Below are 19750 nucleotides of genomic sequence, written 5' to 3' on the forward strand. Positions count from 1 at the left end.
TCTCAGGTACCCTGTGGTCCCCTGTAGCAGCCAGCGGTCAGATATCGAGCTTTGACATCACTCCTCTTGTGAACAAAGAGCCCAGAAGTGGAACATTTCTATTCTGCTGATGTCAACCCCCTCAGGGCAGCGGCAGCAGCGCGACAGGCCAGCTCCGGCCCCGCTCCTCCCCACCCCGCCCCGCCCGCCCCGCGGAGCCGCAGCAGGGAGGGCCCCGGTCGTTTCCCTGCGGTGCTGCCGAGCTCTCCTGACTCGCCGGGGGACGAGGGGACCGCCGGGACTGTCATCCCCGCGGCCCGGCCCACCCCCTCAGCCCCACCGCTCGTGGTCTCGCGAGGCGGGAAGCGGATCGCACGTGACCCGAGGCGGCTGAGGCGCCGGTACCATGTGACCGTCGGGGAGCTCTCGCGAGCGCCGGCGCGCGCTGGGCCCGTGCCCCGCCCCTTCCCCCGGCCTGAGGCGAAGCAGACGGGAGCGGCCGCGGCCTGACGGGACCCGGAGCGGTGACACCCGCTCGCCCCCCGCCCCGCACGCCCGCCAAGGTGAGAACCGGCGGCTGACCGCCTCCCCCGCGCCTCCCTTCTGCCGCCCGGTGGCTTCCTCCTTCCCGCTTCGAGGGAGCCTGGGCTAGGCCTTGGCTTAGGCCTAGGCCTGGGCCTGGGCCCGGGCCTGTCCGCCGGCGCGGGCCCTTCCTCACGGGCTCGGGCTCGGCCCCGGCCCCCTCTTCCTCGCCGTTCCCGGAATCTCCCGGCTGGATCCGACAAGGAGCGGGTGGCCCTGGGCCGGGCTCACCGGCGGCAGCCCCTGGACCGGGGGGTGGCTTCCCGGAGCACCTCGGGAGGGGCCGGGTCCCCGGTGCCGCGGGGGATTTGGCTGCTGTAAACAAGCACAGGCTGTGGCTTGTGGCGACCAGAGGGAGAAAACTGTAGTGTGTGGCAGTTTTCTAAAGATGTGGGTAATTTCGAGGTTGCCTAAAGACTTTGCTCTTTGCATACTGTAAGTTACGTGTTTTCCCAGTGCACGCACATGGGCACGTGTTTAAGCTTTCTTTTTTAGAAATTGCTTGGGTATAGTTGAACAGTACAAAAATTAAGGTGAGTTGGGTATTTATTGTCAAATAGTGCATCACTGAACCTGAGATGTGTTTTTAATAATTTAGTAATAGCTTTTCATGTTAGTTATTTACCAGCATCACTTCACTTGCACCACAAGATGTGATTAAAAAGCAGCAACCCTGTTGTTTTGATGTGTTTGTGTGGGCGTGTGTTTCTTGCAGATGTCAGAAGACCTTGCTAAGCAGTTGGCTAGCTACAAAGCTCAGCTTCAGCAAGTTGAGGCAGCCTTATCTGGGAATGCAGAAAATGAAGATTTATTAAAACTGAAGAAAGACTTACAGGTGAGAACTTGAGGATATAAGTAGCTGAAACTTTAGGGTCTTTAGCAAGTGTTTAATCTCATAAATATTTGCATTGCAACAAATATATATACTTGGTGGGTTTATAATTGTATCAAATTATGTGAAAAGAAAGTAATGGTAGGGTTGGTTTGAAAAAACCCAGTGTGTCTTATTTTAAACCTGTTTTGTAGATTGGTAACAAAAATAAACTAATGTATATAGCAAACTTTTCTGTTAACAACTTTAGCCAGAGTGATGAAAGATATGTCAGTGCTGTCTTTACTATCCCTTTTTCTTTAAAAAGGTTTCTCAGAAAACAATTTTTTTGTTGCTTTTACTATGCTGAAGTGTGAGGACTAGTCTTAACATTATGCCTTTCTGCTTATTTTTGAGTTGTCAAAATAATTTGATCCAGAATCTGTTTATTCTTTGCATGCATTTGCAATGATAAAAGCTTTAGAGTGCAGTTCAGTATTCCTTGTACATCTAAGCCTTGATTGTGTTAAGGTTTTCCTATAAGAAAGGAAAAGAGTCGTTGTCTTCATTTGCCACGTGCATTTTCTTAAACATTTGAGAGCATACTGTGTCCTTAAGAGCTAAAAAACATTTTTGGTCCTGAGGACATTTTTGACCACCAGCCTAATTTTAAGTTAAGTGGTCTTTCAGATTCTTGTGCATATAAAAAAAAGCAGGGCTGTTAAATTTTATCATGAGAGTGCAAGATGCTGCTTCATTTCTGTTGTGGATTGCTATCAGATCTAAAAATATATCAAACTACCCAGTACAAGATTCAGTAACCACTGTTCTGTATGGAAATAACAGCAATGAAAATGATGCTTCAACCACAGTATGATTAGTGCCTCAAATCAGTGATCTTTAGAATTCCTTTTAAATTACAGAGGCTTTGTGCCCACAAGGCACTTTGTAGATCATCTTAATGTCCTTCGTTGTACACTGTTAAAAGCATGTGTATATTTTTATATTTTTAAAATGCACAGCAAAACCCATATGGGATGATATTTCCGATACCAACACGACCTCGGCTTTGATATGCAGAGATCATTGATGTGAAAGGACAACTTGCAAACTTTTTTATAAAAGCTTTCTGCACAGAATGGGGAAGATCTTTACACTTTCGTCCCCAAAAGGTTTGCTATCCATATGTTCCGCCTTGAAAATGACATAATGTTTTGCAGACTTAATATATTGCCAACCTAACAACTGAAAAAATGGGTTCGATGCCTCAGTGTCCCAACTAAATGTTCAAAAAGATTGCTACTATGTAATTGAAACATTTTTTTTCTATCGTGAATAGTGGTGCACTAGTGCATTTGGTGTACTTGGCTTATTCCTGAGTAACAAGGTTAAAATAAACATTAGAAAAAATCTTATAAATATTTAGCTTTTAACTTTTTGTTTCACTGAAGAGCTTCTAGGACAGTGTCTGTGCACCCAAGGACCAGACTTACCTTTTGTATCGAGTAGAATTGATGGCAGCCGTCATCTTCTGTAATTGGAGATGATATCTGTGAGCCTCGTGTTCTGGAGTGTAGAGCTCTGTCTGTCTTTGTAAAGACCAGTTGGTCAGGAAGAGTCTTGGCAAACTCTTAACTAGTATTCTCTGCGGGTCACACCTTCGTGTCATGGGGACGTGGCAGCAAGCCATGCTGTTCAGCCCATTTGGCTGTACTGAGCTGCTGTGGGAGTCTCACTCGTGCTCAGAAATTTTCTTTGAATGAGCTGTTCTGCTTAAGCCTTCTTTGGAACTATCTCATGGGTTGCAATAAAATTAACATTTTTGTCTTGTGTGCTTAGCACACGTGTGGATATCAGATGAAGATTTTTACCAAAAGTTTGCTATTTATAGTCTGGTATGTAAGTGACTTTATAAAATTCAAAGAATCCTTGGTAGACTTGTCTGAAACTACGCACATTTGAGTTCTACAATAAGCCATCTATGAATGTGGCAAGAGTAAGTCACCAGTTTGGTATTACTGGTAGCTTAAATAGCTGAAACGCTCATATTCAGGTAGCTTATGCCTGATGTATTGTATTTGACCTGCTGAGATAAGATACCTACTTCAAACCATGATGCGTCTTGGATTTGCAGAATATAGCTATCTATATGTTGAGGATTTTGTATCTGGGAGGGAAAATTAGGTTAATGCTGTATGTTCTGCGGCGTGCTCTCAAATTAGGTATTTAGATAATCAAAATCTGTTGTGGTTCATCTGTAGTGTTATGGAAAATGCAGAGCAAAGTAGGTAGAAGTAATTGTAAGCATGTTTCTGTGCTTACAGTTGCTACTGATTGTGCTTACTGTTGCACTTACTAACTAGCAGCTCCTCTAAAACAAAGAGCAGAACTTTTGTTAGGAACGTGTTGGAAATTCAGACATTAACAGCTGCAATAGAAACAAACTGTTAGGCCATTTATGCCTGTTGCATAGTTCATAAGATAAAAAAGCATGTAAATTTATATTATTTTAACTTATTTGGGAACTGCTTATGATCCTTTAGGTTCTTAAGGAATGAAGAACAGCTTTTACTGCTTTTTCCTGAGTTAGTCTTTGTACGCCCACAGCTGAACTAGGATGTGAGACCATGAGGAGAGTTCAGGCTCCACTGAGCCTCAGTTTACCTGTAACTCTCCCCTAATTTAAATATTTACTGTTAGTTAGGAGAGTGACAATGGTTCGTGCTGAGATACTCAAAAGAACTGAAGAATTTCTCTCCTTTAAGGGCTGCAGAGTTGCTTTGCTGTATACAGAAAGTAAATGGCCTTTTAGGTTCTGGCTCCTTTTTAACAGTAGTGAAAACCAGTGGTCTTGATTGCACAGAATAAGAATACAACATTAACAGGAAACTGGGGAGGGGCTTTTGCATGCTTCTGTCTGTGAACAAATAATATTTAAAGGAACTGGAAAAAATTGTTATTTTGTTATTCGTCTTGTTGGATAAGCAAGGGAAGGCCTGACCTGGGGTCAGAGAATTTAGAGAAAAAAACCAGAAACTTGCATTAAAATGACTTAAGGTAATAAATTTCTTCATTATGCACCTGAGTGCTTTCTATAGGACTTTTCTATAAATGAGAGGACTTTACAGAATGGCAGTCTTGGAAGGCATTCTTCCACCCAGGGTGCTTCAGTTTAGCTAATCCACGTATTTGAGTAAACTGAAAAAATATTTCATGACTTAGAAATGCTGCAATTATACTTGTAGTTGTGTGTTTTAGAGATTACTATATATAATATAGCCAGCCAGCCTCAAACGGGAAGCGATGGAAGAAACTGCCAGCTAGAGAGAGAACAGAAGCATTATATCCCTTCACGTTATGTCTTTAGAGCACTGTTCTGCTGAATACTTGCTCTGCCACATGGTGTGTGGTTTGGTTTGGTTTTTTTTTGTCAATAACCAACATCATGTGCAACCAGGTGTAGAGTCACACTGTTGATTTTTTGTTTTTTCTTGAGACTGTCTAGCTGTGTTATTGTGCCTATGGATAAACAATTCATCTAGAAAGAAATGCTATAAAAATAATGGTCTACTTTTTGACATTTTGAGGAGGGCATGGGCAACTTTACTGCAATACAGTGAGGACCGTACATCTTTTTATCTACGTTGGCAATGAGTGAGTTTAGTTAAATGATTAAAAAAAACAAACCAAACTTAGTCCACTTTACATCAGCTATGAATTTAACACAGTAACTTCAAAAAAACCAAATCAGTAAGCTTGGGGTTAAAATATGCATGGTAATGGAGATTGAAAAATTATTCCTTGTGGGTTTTTTGTCTTTTGTAGGAAGTCATAGAATTAACCAAAGATCTCCTTTCAACACAACCTTCGGAAACTCTTGCAAGTTCTGACAGTTCTGCTTCTGCTCTGCCCAGTCACTCCTGGAAGGTTGGGGATAGGTGTATGGCAATATGGAGTGAGGACGGACAGTAAGTGTAGAAAACTTCTCTAACAGTTACATGAAATAGTTCAATGGTAAGAGACTTTCATTCAGTTTGAACTGCCCCTGTGGTGACTCAAAGCACAAACAAATCAGGAAATAAATATGATATTAGCTATTACTGTACTCCCTTTAATAAAGGTCAATATTTTAGATAGAAAGCAAAGAGACGTGGGGTCATTTTCTAGAAATGCCCTGTTTGTCACTAACCTTATAAAAGTAGGGTACCTTTGGTAAATTACCATTTGCTGATGTAATAAATGGCAGACTTTAATGAATTGATCTGTCGGAGCAGTCTTTCATAAAGGTTTTAGGATGTATAATTCATAATTTGTCATTGCATTATGTATGTAATTGATTACTATCAAGAAAAATCCTTGCTGTATCTCAGTTTATGCCACTAATTGGAAATTAATTTTTAATTGGAAATGCTGGGTTTTGTCTATGAAATAACTAGCTGTCTAATGTAACTATAGAATTAATCAACCTGTGATCAGTGTTTCATGAAGAGCTAGCCAGAGATTAATATTTTTTACCTCATGCAGTTTGGGTTTCTGTGTATTTTCATTTAGCTCAACTGAAGATGTTGTTGGCCTGCTAAAATTGCACAAGAGATTAATTTGGTAAATGCTAAGTGGAATACTGTCTGTGAAACATCTCATTTTCTTCCCCTTTTTGCTTTAGATGTATCCTTGTGCTCTGAATTTAGACTCAATTATTTTAAATACTTTTGGCAATGATATCAGTTGTCTTTTTTTTTTTTTCTCTTTCCCATTATGAGGTCAGTTTGGTTGACCAAAATGTTTCATACACATAAGTATGAAATGGACTGATTTCTCCTAAAACTTCAAAATTGCTATTTTAAATAAATAAGAAAACTTTTAACTTTGTAAGTGTTGAAGGGTGAATATTTTGAAAGCTTCAGGTTTTCTTAATTCTTTTTCATATGGTGAAAAATGGGACCAAAGCTTTGCTCTGTGAGCTGACATTTTCCAAAACTCCTCAGTGAATTCAGTGAAAGCTGTGTTCTGTGAATGCAGTATTTTCCTGGGTCTTTTTTTTTTTTTTTTTCAGTCCCATGACCTGCCAGAAATAGAAACAAGATCAGGATTTCTGATTAGATTGGCCCCAGCATTAATCATTAGTCTTGATAACTGTGAGGCCACTGCTTTTTTATGCTAAAGGTCAGATGCAGCAGATTCTAGTCTTTGTACTTGTGTCCCTTTGACCTTAAGGAAATAATCTCTTGGTTTGATTTGTCTATTGTCCCTGAAAATGAAGGCCAGTATTGGCCATTTTTTTACTTAATGCCATTAGCTGGCTGACAGTGTAGGTGTTGAAGGGCTGAGTATTAAAGCTTTACTCACATGCTTACAGCCATGATATCTTTACAGGTGTTATGAAGCTGAGATTGAAGAAATAGATGAGGAGAATGGAACAGCTGCGGTCACATTTGCTGGATATGGCAATGCTGAAGTTACACCTCTGTTCAACCTCAAGCCTGTGGAAGAGGGAAGAAAAGCAAAAGAGGACAGTGGCAACAAACCCATGTCCAAGTAAGTAATACACAGGCAGAAGTCTGAAAGCTGCTTTGTTGTTATTTTTTTTCCCGCAGCTATAAAAATTGGTTAATCAAATAGTATCTCTTCTTTTTTTTTTTTTTTTTTTTTGAAACTTTACATATCTTTAATATCTTCACATTTGCTTGAAAAAGGATCTTAAATCAGGCTAGCATATAATGTTTGGTAGATTATTGTGACTGGTATGATGTGTGTTACATATCCTGGCAAGATAACACAATAGACTTGGTTTTACTCTGATTATACTATCTCAAGGTATCGAGTATGTAAGCAGTAGATTTTAAAAAAAAAAAAAAAAAAAAGGTTAGTACTCTTTGAAAGCAGAGAGCCTACAAGTTTCAGCCCAGATCTAGTGCGGGCTCTACTCAGATCTGTGGTCTGGCTCACAATGGAGTGTACTTACCAGTACGAAGGACTTCTGCCTCGGCCCCATCCTTGTGTTAGGATAGCTGTGTTGACCCCATTGCTGGGGAGATGTGCTTTACTCAGTATCCTGCTGTGTCTAACATAGAAAGGTATTTTTAACATTAAACATTTTTTTTGGGGGAAAAAAGGCAGTACAATTTCATAGTTTGCTATAGGCAATGATCCCTTCCCCAAGAGATTGTTCTGAGGGGTGCTGCACCGTGGCATAGATTGACTCCTTCAACTTCTGAATCTGTAGTGAAGTAACTTGTCTTCATTCTTTTTCTTCCATCCCTGTCTTGGTAGCATGAGAGTCCTGCAGACCTCCAGAAAAGTTTGAGTTTTTCACTCAAATGGGCTATTTAAATTTTCCAAAACCTAGATGTTTCTGAAATACAGAAACACTGATAAGTGCATTTTCAGTTTCATAAATTAATTACATGCAATCCTGTGGGTCGTTGCATTTGGCATGGTCTTAATCAGGTGGTGCTGGTGGTTGTTATGCCCAAATATACAAAATAAGCATGGAAAGACTTGGGTTTTTTTTCTTCCTAGAAGTGGAGAATACTTACAAGTTTTGTTTTCTGTCATTCACTTATAGAAAACTATTGTGCGTGTCTGTCTTACAGGGGTTTTAGTTTCTTACATGAAAAGGCACAAACATAAAATGTCTTTTTTCCTTCTTTCCAGAAAAGAGATGATAGCTCAGCAACGAGAGTATAAAAAGAAGAAAGCTTTGAAAAAAGCTCAGAGAATTAAAGAACTTGAACAAGAACGAGAGGACCAGAAAGTCAAGTGGCAACAGTTTAACAACAGAGCCTATTCTAAAAACAAAAAAGGCCAGGTTTGTTTGCTTTTGTCAGTATGTGAATAACAACAGAGCATAGACTTCTGTGTGGTACTTTGGGAGAGAGGAGGAAGTGGTTTTTAAAGGGATTTAAAAGGGGTTCATCTTTGGGATTCTGAAGTGCCCCACTGGTATTTTGTACAGTTAAAAGGCCTGGTTTTATACCAGATGATTTTGGAGGAGCGCTCTTAAGAGCTTAGCTGGGAGATCCAGGCTCACTGTCAGTTGCCAGGTTGTGTTTGTTTGGAGCTTGGAACCTGAGGGCTGTCTAAACCTCCAAGCCTGACTTCTGGCTGTGTTTATGACCTGGCAGACAGTGCTAAGTAATTGCCCTGGAATAACAAGCATACTGCAAAAAAGGTAGTAAGGACATTTTAAAACCTTACTTAATTTTTATCATGGCTTGACCAAGTGGTAAAACTTCAGTCTTAAGAGCGATCATCTTATGAGAGGTGAATTTTAATCATTACTGGCCTGAACCAAGGTCCTGAGTACCATGATCACATCCAGTACTGAGGTGCCAGGAGGTTCCCAGCTCTGTTATCTCACCTGCTGATAACATGTCACAGATGAGCTAGCCTTTAGAAAGCATGCCTGTCTATAAAGTAAGAAGTTGAGAATACTGAAACACTTCAAAAGGTAATGATTGCTTGTGGGTTTTTTTAAGAGCCAGATAGTAATTATTCAGAAATGGTGTTTTCTGTTTAATTTGCAGGTAAAGAGGAGTATTTTTGCTTCCCCTGAGAGCGTAACTGGCAAGGTTGGAGTTGGAACATGTGGAATTGCAGACAAACCTATGACACAATATCAAGATACCTCTAAATATAATGTCAGGCATTTGATGCCTCAGTAACAGAGGAAAAAGGTGGAACTTCATCTCTGCAGGGCTTTACACTTATCTTTTTATCATTATATTTTTCTAAAAGTAAATTATTTGTTGGCACATAGAGAATAGTCCATTTTGTCACTGTTACTTTGGCTTCAGCTGATACGAGCCTTAAATATCCAGCCATTGATTTGACCCCCCTAATCATAAACTTTTTGTAGTTGCATTAAAATACATTCTGCAGATAAATGCTTTCATGAACTGCTGTTACCTGTTACTCTGGAAGCAGTAGCTATCTGCAGCTTTGATCTCTGGAATCTTCTATTCATACTAGTAGTGAAGTTTGGGGTTTTTTTCCCCCTTAAGAAAAGTGGTGGTATAAAAATGGCACCTTAACAGCCTCCCTCATTTCTGTCGTCACAGTGCTGTGCTGTCTCAGTGACAAGCTCAGCATTACAGAGCCGCTGCAGCTCTGGGAGAGAGAACTCGACTCCATTGTAGCTTATATGTCACATGGAATTGCTAAGGAAGTTGTAAATTACTCCTTCACAAATCCACTGAAGATCGATCTGTACAGCTGTAAATGAGGGCAGAACAGGGCCGATAGGATCTTTATTACTAATGATGATTCATGTGCTAGAAACAATAAATCTGACTTTAATTCCAGCCTGAACTTCCTGCACTAAAGTTAAGCAGAGGAGATACTGTTTTTTTCTTTTTAAATACTCATCAAATTTTAATAGGAGGTTATTGAAAGGTTATTGAAATGTAACCAGAAAACCATAGGACGAGGTATTTAAACTCCAGTTTCAAAGTAGAGAACTGTACTTAAAAACACCCACCCCCCCGCTCCCCAAGCATCAGAGAGCTGGAGAACGTGTGGGGCTGTGCTTCGGAGAGGAGCCGTCATCTCCCCTGGGGCAGATCTTGTAGGTTTGCTGGTATGGTCACAGGCAGCAAAGGCTTGTGCCTGGGCCTGCTCCATCCACTCTGGTCAAACTGCAGCACAGCGGATACGAATGCCCAGACCCCGCTTAGGCAGTTGTGAGTAAAGGCTAGCCTGAAGTGTCTGTCCTTAAATAACTGACTGGCCCTTGTGTTCAGTGTAACTTCAGCTGTAGTACAGTGCTGCTGAGCCCCTTCAATTTCATTCAGGAAACCACGTGTAAAAGCTCTCGCTTTCTTGTGTTTTCTGTGTGATTTGCTTTCCTCTGTTACTTGTCTCTCACTTACGGTAGTGGTGCCATCTCTGAACCCGTAATGTGTTTAAAGATGTTAATGGGTAGCCCTGTATACAATGTAGATATTATTTTTGTAAAATCTAGGGCTGAGTTAGTGGACAAGAGTACATCAGCTGTTTCCCCCATTAAATAATTAAAGGGTGTTTCTTGTCCATTAACCCTGACCATTATTTCCCTGTATATTATGTTAATGTAGCTCATTTTGTAATTTGTTAATTAGATCAGGTCACGTCAGCAATTGTTGATGCACTGATTGGTGGAAATGTCCATCAGTTACCTGAGTCACAACTCAAGCTAAACTCTACAACTGGTAGTTTAGAATCCATACATAGAAAGAGGTTCTCCCTATAATGGGAGAAGGTGATTTTTATGAATACAAAGTGTGTTAATTTCAGTTTTGTATGTTTAACTTTTATTAAATAAAGTGTTTAAAATCTGCTGGATATATTTGACCATGTGAAGTGTACATGGTGGGGGGGATAGTAAATGATCAGGAAAGGGGGAAGTACAGAATATAATAATCAAAAGTGAATCAAACATATTTCACACTCACTGCAAGATGAAGCACATGTCACTATTTCCTTATCTTCACTGGTGGCAGGCAGAGTAAATTTTCTTTTGCATAGGAAAACTCTATTTTACCATAAAATAATCTGACAGAAGACCTCACTGCTTTTTAAAAAGGGAGCCTATACTACAGCCTGCACCCTACAGCCATCAAATAGGTGATAGTTTGTGACACTGCCAGCCAGCTGTTGAGGAAGGTCACTGAGATACTGTATCCCTTTCACTACCCAAGAGCAGCAGAAACATTAGAACAGGAATGCACTGAACTAGGCAGAACTGGAGTCTTCAGGAAGCCATGCAAGACTTTTCTTAACTCCACCTGATGAAGCTTTTAAAAGGCTTGGGAGAAAGAGACTTAAACCATACCTGACACGCACTTTTACTGGCTCAACTCTTGGTGTAATAAATACAATAAATAGTCTATCACAGGACTGTTTATTCACTCATCCTGCAGAGAACTTAATACTTGAATCATCAGCACTCAATGGGTGAGGAATGGACAGTCCAGCCCAAGTTACAACTAGCTGGTCTCATGTTGAGCCTTTAAAAAATTAAGTAGTAGAACTAGTACATGGTTGTACTGCCTTTATGTAGGAAAAGCAGCATTTCCTTTGAGTAAGTTGTTAGTTGCCTCTTAAAATCCGTCTGCCTGCTAAGCTTCTGCTGAGTGCTGCAAAGAAATGCTGCTGAAAGGAACCTTTGGTACACTAAAAATGCCTTACCTGGACTAGTTGGTGACACAGGGATAGCACTGGGGTGGGCTGATCCACAGGAGAGGGAACAGGTTGAAGACAACTTGTTTAAATTTAAGAGACCACCAAAACTGCCATGTTGGCCATCCAGCCCTTCCTTCTGGCACTTGATTTTTATTTTTTTTTTTTTAATGCTATTTCCTCCGCTGCAGGATGGGGCTGGTTCATGTGTAGCCTGGCTTTGGAACACTGCCTTGGTAAAGTGTCTTGAGAAAAATCACGTAGAAAAAATAAATCATGAGTTAAGCAATGCTGGTAGTTGCCAAAACAAACAAGTGCCTTATTTTACAAACGCTGAAGTGTCCCAAAATGCGTGGCTGAAAGTGTTTTGGTATTTGTTTGCTTTTTTTTTTTTAAAAAAAATATAATTTATTTCCCAGTTTTATTAGCTGCTCTAAACAGTAAGAAACCTGATTTTTCAGAACTCATGGTCTGCGTTGACTTCCGGGCAGAGTAAGTACCTACCCCAGTGCTAGCAAATGCTACTATAAAGCAGACAGTACTTAGAAATACTGAAATGACAGAGGAAAAGTTAAAAGCGTAGAAGTAAAGTGTGCAAACCCACTAAGCTAGAGACATCATGGAAAAGATATTTGTTGTAGAACACAGATTTGTTCCTTGTATCTCAGGATACTGTGCAAGACGAGCAGCACGGGACGTATGTTTCCTCTTAAATGTAAGTTACTACAGGAAACGGTTTATCTATTACAGCCTCAATCTTGTATAAATTGTAATCTAGTGGGGAAGTTAAAACAGCACAAATCTGACTCACAGATCTGGGACTGCTCCAGTCAGTTTAAATATTTAGAAGTGTCTTAAGAGTAGCAACTTTTAAGTTTCCATGGTCATGGGAATCCATTCCTCTTTTGCTTTCCCGTACGCCAGAGTGAGAGCGTCGTGTCACTTATTTCTGTAGATGCTTGATCTCAGACGTTTCTAAGTACAATAAGGGACTTCGACTTAGGAGACTGCAGTTCCACACTGGAGATATTTACAGAAAACCTCAAAAAGATAGCAAACTTCCATACTTCCCATTGACATCCCACTCACCGGAACCAGCACTGAGGCAATATTTTGTGAAACCATCACCGCTTTCACGTCTCACAACAGTTACACTCAGCCTGGGATCATGGAAAATGTTCCTGGGCCAGACCCAGGAGAAGTACCACTTGCTGCCTTGCAGCTGGTGCTGCTCTTTGCACGGCAGTTTGCCCAATCGTTATCTGCGCTCTGAAAAGCTTCACTTTTAGACTGTGAAATAAGGAGGGATGTTTGCACCAGGACTATGTTAAACATCCGTGCCACATACCCAAGCGACCTGTTAACGTACAGCCTAATGAAGCAACTTCACTCACACATCAAAATTCTGGCCTTGAGCAGATGGCTCTGCGGCACAGAAACCCATTATTTCCTTTTGTAAAGCCATTACCTTTCTGTGCTGAACTCACCTCGCAAGGATTCCTTGGTCTGTACGGAAGTGCAAAATTTTCCCATGATAGATGCTGACAGAAAACATCTCACTCTTACCTGGACTCAAAGGTGATGTTACTTCCCAAAGAGAAGTTCTCTGTGAGGAATACAAGTGATGCTAAGTTTTAAACTTTACATTTTTAGCAGACCGGCTGAACAGGTATTCCCTAGGGCAACGAATACTATTTTGTACAGTTGTCCATCACTCCAGGAGAGGAAAGAGCTTTTTGTATTGCCCAATCAAGCCTTCCAGGAAGAGATCCCAAACAACTCATTGTTTTGAGACAAGTATTTTTGAAAAGGGGTTAAACGGAAAGAATTTCCTAGCCTTGGCTAAACTCAGCACTAGCTAGAGCTCCAGTAGCCCAAGTCAAGTTACGAACTAGGTCTGTGTACATTCTGACGAGCAACCGCAATGTTACAACTACCATAAAATGCTTTACATTCCTGTGATGGTTTACCCTGTTTTGCTGCTATGTCCCTCAAGTTCAAAATTAATCCTTGCTGAAACACAAGCCCTACTGCAACGTTCATGATGGTGATGAGACCTTACAGAAGGGGTGAACTTGACCCCAAGCTGAGTGCACACGCACAGAGTGATGCGCATGGCTTTCCAGCTCGCCAGCGCTTCTCTCAGTGGGAATCATGATGGGGTAGGGAACAGACGAACGCTCAACCTGTCTCCTCTCACACTACCCCCGTAGCTATCACCTCGTGGAGGAGGCACACTAGAGCTGCTGCTTGCGGGAAGGCAACAAGAAATGCCGGTGTCCTCCAGCCCCATGCACGCTACAGTCAGGTCTGTAAGACAAAACACCCCAGAGGACCTTACTGCAAAAAAAAACCCAACCTGGGAGCGTCCCCCAAGGTGAGATGAGCATTATTGCGTCTGCCCAGAGCCACTTTCTCAACATCCCTCTCTGCCCAGCTTCTCCGAACCACCACATTTCCAGTACATGAAAATCTTTCACGGCCTTAAAAGCACTGGCCAGGGCCACCCTGACCAACATCAATCCTCTGCAGCACTTTGTTCCCTCTGAGTAAACACCGTCTTAAAATGTAGCTTCAGCGCATGCCTGCAGCACCCAGACTCCACACCATGACATTGAATGACTTGCTAAAGGCCACAAGAACCAGCTCGCCCAACTGGTTTGCTCTGGGCCTCGTGGGGGTAATACAAACTAAGGGGCTGGTTTTTTCCAGTGTGCTAAAAACAAATTTAAATATTACCCATAGCCCTTACAGTATGGTTAACACTGAAGATCTTTCTGAAAGCAAATGACACTTCACACCTTTGACCTGCACTGGGTCAGGCCAGTGGCACAGTGTGACTCAATGGTTCAGCTCCGCAGGAGCGTAAACCTCCCAGGAATCATCCACCCTTCCCAGAGCCTGCTCAGCGATTCCCGATCCTCGGTGTTTTTGAAGGGACCTCAACATGAGCGTCCCTCCTGGTGAGACAATGCTTTACTTTTAATCAAACACAACAACACCCCAAACAGAAACCCTAAATATGACAGATTTAGTACACAGCCACAGGACCAATACTCATAGTCTCCTTATTTCTGCTTCTGCCTAATAATTGAAGGAAATTTCCTTCCTTTTAGAAAGAAACGAGCGAGAAGCAGGGCTCAGAGCTGAGGTATTACCCCCAGTTAAACAACCTGCTTTTCTGTAACAGCTCGCTCCAAAGGAAAACACTGTGTATGTAGACAACCACTCTCCTCTTCCGTGTTCATCCTCCCAAACATCACCCAGATCTGTCGGCCTGTTCCAAACAAATTTGACAGCACAGGGGTATTTTCCAGGAAGTAGGATGCACTCCTCTTCCCTGAGGGTCCCACAGGACAACTTGGAGACTGTATCGCTGATGCAGAGGAGTTTCAGTCACTATCAGGTGACAGAATTTACCACTCACCAGAAAATCTGTCCACGGGACAAAGCCCCAGGAAAAAAACCAGCAGGCTTTATTCTGTTATTTGTGTTATTTCTTTTTCATTATGAATATTATCACCTGCCTAACCTCAGAACGAAGTCCTGGGTTTTATCATTATCTGCCAGGAAGTGACCCCGGTTTCTCTTTCCAGTGACGTATGGCTGGTGCCAGAAAATACACAACAACAAAAGCTTATCCTAGGGGTGAAAAAAAAAGAAAAAAATATTATCTCCATTTAGTGCAGGCGACTGATGCCACTTCCACTGAAGCCAAATGTTTCATCCATTTCAACAGGGCAACACAGAAACACAGGCTAAAAACAGGGAGCAGCAAGTAAAAGGGAACAAAAAGCAGAAAAGCAGGAGGCTGGCGCTCCAGCCTCCAGAATCAGATGGTAGCAAACACACCAACAAAAGGAAAACACAACCACAAAACCTGGAGACTGATAGGTCTGTACAGTTAACCCCATTTCTACTGACCTGCAGATTTCTTGAGACAGACAGATTTGAGACCGCCTTCGTCACTGACGTGCCTCTAATGGAATGGACATTAGAATGACCTTCAGGTGACAACTCGCCACAGGATAACCATGACAAACGCAGCCAGATAGTCATCTCCACCTTGTCTGCAGATGCGAGATGACATACTGTAATACGCTGGTGTCAAAAGAAGGAAAATGCTGGATGGTCGTTTTAATGGGTTTGTCCGTAGCAAAAAGGACCTACTGGGGATCTAATTTATAGGGGGAGGACTCGACAGAATGAGCTTACGAGGGAGCTGTGCGTGCGCATTGTGTCTACTGCGCCGGCAAGCTGCCTAAGGAAGGTACATCCAATTCTGTTTCCACAGGAAAAGTCATCTTATTCTTGTAAAATTCAGCAGAGAACCGATTTAGGGCTTCTGTTACTCTACAAACACAAAAATAAAGCAGGAAAGCCAACAGCACCCATAAAGCAAACCATAAAAAAAACCCTCACACAATTTTGCAAAGATGAAAAGAAAGCATGATTCCATACCCAGATTACCATGTAGCAAGAAAAAGCATTATTCCGGATGAAACTGCAGTTAAGGTGGGGGGCAGACACCTATATTAAATAGATATAGATATATATACACATAAAATTTTGTTTTATCCCTGGTTCTCTTCCTGACTGGACCACTGCTGCTAGCTGAACGGTCAGGCAGGTGGCTCGTGAGGGAAGCTCATCTTCTGCTACATTTTTCCCATTGTATTTGCACTTGATATCAAGACCCCTTTGAGTCCACAATGCTAGAAAAGGTACGAGATGCTAAACTGGCCCTGGAGCATACAAGCAAACATTTCGGATACGTTTATTCCAAACATAGACACATCACTGTTTTATACCAACTAGGAGAGCAAAGCCATTCCCCACCCCTTGAACTTCAGTATTTCCCAACCGTGGTATTTCTTTCCCAAGTGGCCATTTAAAACAAACAGGAATAACAGGAAGGAGGAGATGCTGGGACAGCTACAGAAAAAGGGTCATAAATAAATAAATTCCACTGGTATTCAACTGCTCAGCACCAGGGCTGCCAGTGGTCACCACTTTCACGGAGAATAATAATAATGATGAATAAATAAATTGGGCCTTGCTAGAGCTAAAGTTTCCCACTTTTCACCACTCGGGAGACTTTCTCAAACTTTGCGTCATCCAGAGATTATATGGACCGCAAACATAAATCCAAGCAGCAGTTCTTTGAAAACCCTCAGGCTCCATTTGTTAACCTAGAGCTCAATTCAGTCTGTGGCAGACTCCTGCTCCTGCCAGGCCACCTCCCAGAAGGAAGAACAGATGTACCGAGCCACTGGATTACATACACACAAGTGAAAACAGATTTAACAACAGCAATCTGATCCAGACTTAGTAAGCAAATTAATTTAAAAAACCCCAAACAAACAGAAATCGTTCATTACAGCCATGGAAAGATTATTGTGTGTTGTGACTCTTACAGGGGATGAAACACTTTGGAGGAGAGTCAGGGAAACATCAGAATATTTAAACACAGGCAAGCTATCATAACGCAGAAGTCTACAGCAGACTCACTCAGGATCTTCTCATTGCAGGATCGAAGGGCACAAGAACAACAGAGTCAGCTAAAGTGATGAATGACCAAGATGGAAGAACACAACTCATTTCAGATACAGAAATGTTTAATGGCGTTAAAGTGCTACTTTAATGGGGACCATATGCTAACATTTAAACACAATTCCACTGCACTGCTAAACATGGTTGTCTTTATTTTTTTATTTTACCTCTTTTTGCCCAACCCTACCTAAAACAATAAAATAAAATCTAAAGGACTGAAATTAACAACCCATTCAAATCAGCAATAAGTTATGAATTTTATAAAGCATTTTTTCATCTTTTTTTTTTCTTAGTAATGAGGGGTAGTTAAATTACTTAAGGATAGGATACACAAAGTTTCAAACAATGCCATAGGTGAGGACTCTATTAAGGTTTTTAAAACTTGGAAAACAAAACAATCCTGGCCATTAAAAAGACAAAAATAAAAAAAAAAAAGCAAAGCCTTCAAAGTGCAGGTTAGAATGCTCGTCTCTGAGAAAATTAGAAAACATTCGCTATAATAGCTCTTAACTGTACCTGCACAGATAAGATGGCAAGGCCCTTGGGAACAGAACGTGCAGTCAAAACGTTACATTAACATGAGAGACGTGCTGAGCTTAACTAGGTTAACTACTGGACTGGAACTTCAAAAGTCAGCAAAGGGAATGATTCTAAAAAGAAAATCGAAGAAACCCCCACCAAACCTGGCCTCTTCCAGCTAGCACAGCCTTCATCCGTTGTGTGCATGGCAAAAAGCATCTTTGCATTTCATTGGGTCAAGTGCTTCATCAAAACAGAGATCTTTTCATGGCATAAATTCATATAAAAGACGTCTAAGATTTCATATGGACAAGCTCTAAAAAGACACATCAGACTTGGGGTGTTTTCCCTCCCAACACATTTACAAATGTTTATCAAAAAATCTCTTCAAATAAAAAGGTCATAGTGGCTCAGTATCTGGGCATGACTTTCTGGCATATCACCTCTCGTATGTGCTGGTTTCTTTCTGTCCTCAGCTGGTTGTGTGCCTGCGTATGAGCACGCATCTACCAGGAGATCTGCTGTCGGTGTCGCAGCCTGAGGCATGACACAGCTCACGATGTGCTGGTAGGTTACAATTGGGTACCTCTTGCTTTAGCCACGCATCAGAGGTACTTGCTTTTTAAATGATGTCCAAAAGAAAGCTGAGCTGAATGGCGTTCTCTCCTGAACATCTCTCTCTTTGCTGCCCCACTCTCTCTGGGCACAGAATGAGACCTTAATCATTATTGTCATTGTTATTCCTAGGCTATGTAAGCCTTCTTAGATTTCCTAGTACATTACGCCAGCATTGGATTGTGATAAACTGTAGGATACGGTCCTTTTAGGACCAGAAAAGCTCTTCAGAAGGGCCTAAACTAGGTTGTTCATCCTGAATGCAATGTAAGAAATTCTGACATTTCTCAGATCTCATGACAGAAAGAGAGGGATGAGTCCCTAGTATCCTCTTTCAAACAAAGAAATTCAAAACAAAGTGTTTCATCACTAAGGTCTAGATCCAGGTCCCACAGAAACAAATGGATTTCACTGACTTCAAAGGGACTAGTGTTTGGCCTAACTTTTTGCCAGCAGGAATTGAGATTGGTAACATGACCAAGTGAACACATGTGGGTTTCTGTGGAGGCTTCCTTTATCCGAAAAGCTTTATATACAGGTCTCTCCAGGACTAGCTGTCAATACATCATTTCTGAAAGAGGATACTGGCATCTAGGACCCAGTTTATTAACCTCAGTGAAATCATTCACCCTGCACTGTTGTCTCACTTGGTTCTAGGAAGCAAACGAGAGCTTGACACTGGCACTGGAGTAACCCTCGTCACTCCCAATACTCTGCAAGCTGCTGTGATCATCAATGTCACTGATGCTGGTTGTGCTGATATTGTCCACTTCTCCATGGGAGAACTCTGTGCTTTCAACATCCACTTCAATCTCTTCTAAAAAGGAAAAAAAAAAAAAAAAAAAAAAGAGAGAGAGAGAGAAATGCACACAGGTTAGCACCACAGACACAGTTGCTCCCTTCAGGCCAGCGAGCTGCTGGTACTCCCCCAGCCAGGGATGAAGCAGCCATCCGGCAGGAAGAGTTTCCGTGTTCTCCCTTGGAACGGGATGGGCTGTGGAGGACATGATTTATAAAGAGACCAGATAGCAGCTTGGAGTTTTTCCTTGGGACTTGACTCCTCCAGCATACAGGCCACACACCAGCATAGGTGGGCTACCCCACACACTTAACTTGTTCTGCTACCTCTTTCTTTGGAGCTCTACTACCCCAGTGTTAGAAACAAAAAGAAACAGATAAACCAGAAAGCAACAGAGAAAATGGAGCATGAAGTTACCCTGAAATGTGCTACTTGCTTGATGCCATGTTGCCAAAGCTGGTAGCACTCATATAAGGCATTACAATGCATTACCATGGGGATCTGGGTTACTCTCAGAGATGCTCTGTGGATTTTAGAACATAAATCTTACTTTTAAGAACTTAGAAAGCAGAGATCTAGTTAACCAGACACCTTGGTTCCCATACCATTTAGGAATTTTCCAAAAGGATTTTTTTTTTAAACTACAGACTCACACCCAAACTATACAGCATCTTTGGGTCTGTTAATAAATATCAAACCATCTATTGTGCCTAAATATCTCTCCACAGCCGAGA

General features: G+C 41.7%; 2 protein-coding genes across 6 annotated transcripts in view; one reads left to right on the forward strand and one right to left on the reverse strand.

Moving 5' to 3' along the window:
• Nucleotides 1-359: 359 nt before the first annotated feature.
• On the forward strand, nt 360-10693 carry SMNDC1 (survival motor neuron domain containing 1). Its single transcript, XM_063337645.1, has 6 exons — nt 360-542; nt 1277-1396; nt 5198-5340; nt 6746-6907; nt 8027-8180; nt 8899-10693. Exons 2-6 carry the CDS (start codon nt 1277-1279, stop codon nt 9034-9036), a joined length of 717 nt encoding a protein of 238 aa, XP_063193715.1. The 5' UTR covers nt 360-542; the 3' UTR covers nt 9037-10693.
• A 987-nt stretch (nt 10694-11680) lies between these two features.
• The window catches only part of MXI1 (MAX interactor 1, dimerization protein), a 62928-nt gene continuing 54858 nt past the window's right edge, over nt 11681-19750 (reverse strand). For 2 of the 5 annotated variants that reach the window (XM_063337642.1, XM_063337644.1), the window contains exon 6: nt 11681-19034. In XM_063337642.1, coding sequence (XP_063193712.1) covers nt 18871-19034 — 164 coding nt within the window. In that variant the 3' untranslated portion in view covers nt 11681-18870. The remainder of the gene's footprint in view (nt 19035-19750) is intronic. The other 3 variants (XR_010071479.1, XR_010071478.1, XR_010071477.1) reach the window with 3 other exon arrangements.

This window comes from Chroicocephalus ridibundus, chromosome 6 (genome assembly GCF_963924245.1).
Source record: "Chroicocephalus ridibundus chromosome 6, bChrRid1.1, whole genome shotgun sequence".
NCBI classification, from domain to species: Eukaryota; Metazoa; Chordata; class Aves; order Charadriiformes; family Laridae; genus Chroicocephalus; species Chroicocephalus ridibundus.

Excerpts from the sequence above, each read along its gene's own strand:
- SMNDC1 (XM_063337645.1), top strand. The coding sequence starts at position 1,277 with ATGTCAGAAGACCTTGCTAAGCAGTTGGCTAGCTACAAAGCTCAGCTT. Across the intron at positions 5,341-6,745 it reads ATATGGAGTGAGGACGGACA|GTGTTATGAAGCTGAGATTG; the intron begins GTAAGTGTAGAA and ends ATATCTTTACAG. Across the intron at positions 6,908-8,026 it reads GGCAACAAACCCATGTCCAA|AAAAGAGATGATAGCTCAGC; the intron begins GTAAGTAATACA and ends CCTTCTTTCCAG.